Here is a 2533-nt window from a genome sequence, read left to right on the forward strand (position 1 = left end):
TTCCAATTCTTTTTCCGAATAAATTTGATTCCTTTAGCTAACTTAATGATAATTCCTATGAATATATGCACTAAATTAGTGAATGAATGCAAGGCATGCCAAGTCACATTAAAAGGCCAATGAAATCATGCCACGTGTGCAAGTGACATGTTCTGGCCAGTCAAACGCGATCTTGTCACACTTCAATTTGATTGGTCGGAAAGAGTTTGTTCTTATCATAACTCTTCCCTCCCACAACTATAAATAGGGGTCTTCATAACTCAGAAAATAGACCAGAAGTTATAACAAGAAGCAAGAGAAAGCTCGTGGATCAAACACTGCAAATTCCTCCACAAGTTTCAAGCATCAAGCAATCAAGTTCAAGAAATCAAGTTCAAGCTCAAGAACGAAGAACAAATCAAGATTTAAGGAGTACGAGTTCAAATCAAAGCTCGTGCTAGTTGAATTCAAGATCATCGTTCGTGACAACAAATATAGGTCAAGATCAAGCTCAAAGGCCCTTGAATTTATATTGGAAAAGTAGAATCAGGGGAATCATAAAGATTGTATACTCAAATTATTCGAAATCAAATACTACGATTGTTGCAATATTTTTTAGTCTCGATTATTATCAACACAATTTTATTGTCTACAGGCATAACTGGTAAAGTTGTTGTCATGTGACCGGGAGGTCACGGGTTTGAGCAGTGAAAACAGTCTCTTGCAAAAATGTAGGGCAATGCTGCGTGCAATAGACCTTGTCGTCCGGCACCGAAAGTGGTACACAAACCCAAAAATTCGTGAAGTCAAAGAGCAGCAAACAATCTGATGACAATAGTCGTAGTCGTGCCGGGGAAGATAATCAGAGAAATGGTCCTCTTGGCAATGGAAGTGGCACACAGGTATTGCAGTTTTGTTGTCTTCACTAGAAAGTAGAAACACCAGATTGGGATGATAAAGACTGCACTCAGGTTTGCTGCATATTTTCACGTTACCTTATACATTTGATTGATGTAAACTTCTTATTGTTCCTTGAAACTGAGCACCTTTAATCATTTAGCTCTTAAAATGATACAAATACTTATCGTTATTTTTACTAATGATGCTCTGTTGGTCAAAAATATATAAGCAATCAAGTAAAAATATTGAACTATTTGCAGGGGCGGATTTACATGGGAGGGAGTGGGTTCACGTGAACCCATCCTCCTCTCCCTAAACCATGTATAGCACCAGTAAATTTCAGCACAAAGTACTTAAATTTGTATGGGCAAACCCACCCTCAAGTGAGCACTGTAGTGCACTGGTAGAGGAATGCACCTTCCATTTACTAGGTCAGTGGTTTGATTCCCAGCATTTCCTCTTTTAAAATTATCCATTATTTCACTTTTTAATAATTAATAAATTGGGTACATCCCATGCCCAAATCAGCAAAATACCAACTTTTAGTTCTTCAAAATTGGTGTTGCTCTTCACTTCTTTAGCTTCTAAGAGTAATGTCATTATGTCAAATATTCTGCCATTTATTTTTGACATACATTAGAGTCTCAGACTATTGAAAATTGAGAATCATGTACAGCAGATTTTCCTGTAACTTGCTTGAATTTTTTACCCTATCCATATTTGCTTGAATTTTTTGTTTTAAAAGTAATGAAACTATTCATGGCTTGTTGCGCACTTCTTAAAAAATGCCAGTAACTTCCTTATTCACAAATAGTTGTCCAATACTTGTAACTTGTAATTCTTCTAATTGTGAACTTGTGATTTTTGTGGTTGTGATTATGATTGATTGGTACTTTTATAATTTTTTTGGATTCAGATTGAATAGAATTGTGAAAATTTGATTTTGTAGGAAAGGTAATCCTAATATTGAAATTGATAGATTTCTCATCAAGTAAAATGATGGCCAACCAAGCAGAGGCGTATCCAGGATTTCAAGAGAATGGGTGCACCGTTATTTTTTTTATAGACGTTAGCCTGATTATAGGGACAACAAGTTCAAGAACAACAAGTATAATTTTACGATGACAACAAGTTTATGAGCAAACTATAATTAATACTATATTCACAAAAAAAGGCATCATTCACTTTACAATTGTCCCCGACGAGTTTTCATACTTTGAAAACGGTCAATAATAGCATCATTACTTACAGTCTTAAATATCCCACGCTCTATATAGCAAACTAAACAATTATTTAAGAAATCTTCATCCATCCTGTTGCGTAGATCATTTTTGATGTACTTCATCGATGAGAATGCTCTTTCCACGCTTGCGGCAGCAACAGTTATAATTAAAGTGAACTTCACATGTAAATATACATGTGTCCAAGTCTGATCAAATTTTGTCTCAACCATCACTCTAGCAAGATCTTTAATTCCTTTCAAGTTAAGAAACTTGCTATCACACTTTTGAGCATAGACAATGAAGTTATCGAGTTGAAAACCAAGTTCCCGAAGCTTGTTTTCATCAAATTCACTTGGATAATACTTGGCCAATTTCATTATCTTGTTCTTGTCAAAATTTGCAAATGTATCAACCGGACTCAAACTAGCCAT

The 2533-nt window shown here is 35.3% G+C and overlaps 1 protein-coding gene across 1 annotated transcript; it reads right to left on the bottom strand.

Annotated features, from left to right (window-relative positions):
• Positions 1-2065: 2065 nt before the first annotated feature.
• LOC107798711 (uncharacterized) lies at positions 2066-2533 on the bottom strand. The gene has a single exon (XM_016621741.1). The coding sequence runs from the start codon at positions 2531-2533 to the stop codon at positions 2066-2068; it is 468 nt and encodes a 155-aa protein (XP_016477227.1).

This window comes from Nicotiana tabacum, chromosome 2 (genome assembly GCF_000715075.1).
Source record: "Nicotiana tabacum cultivar K326 chromosome 2, ASM71507v2, whole genome shotgun sequence".
NCBI lineage: Eukaryota > Viridiplantae > Streptophyta > Magnoliopsida > Solanales > Solanaceae > Nicotiana > Nicotiana tabacum.

Bases quoted from the DNA above. Each gene is read 5' to 3' on its own strand.
- LOC107798711 (XM_016621741.1), bottom strand. From the start codon at position 2,533: ATGGCTAGTTTGAGTCCGGTTGATACATTTGCAAATTTTGACAAGAAC.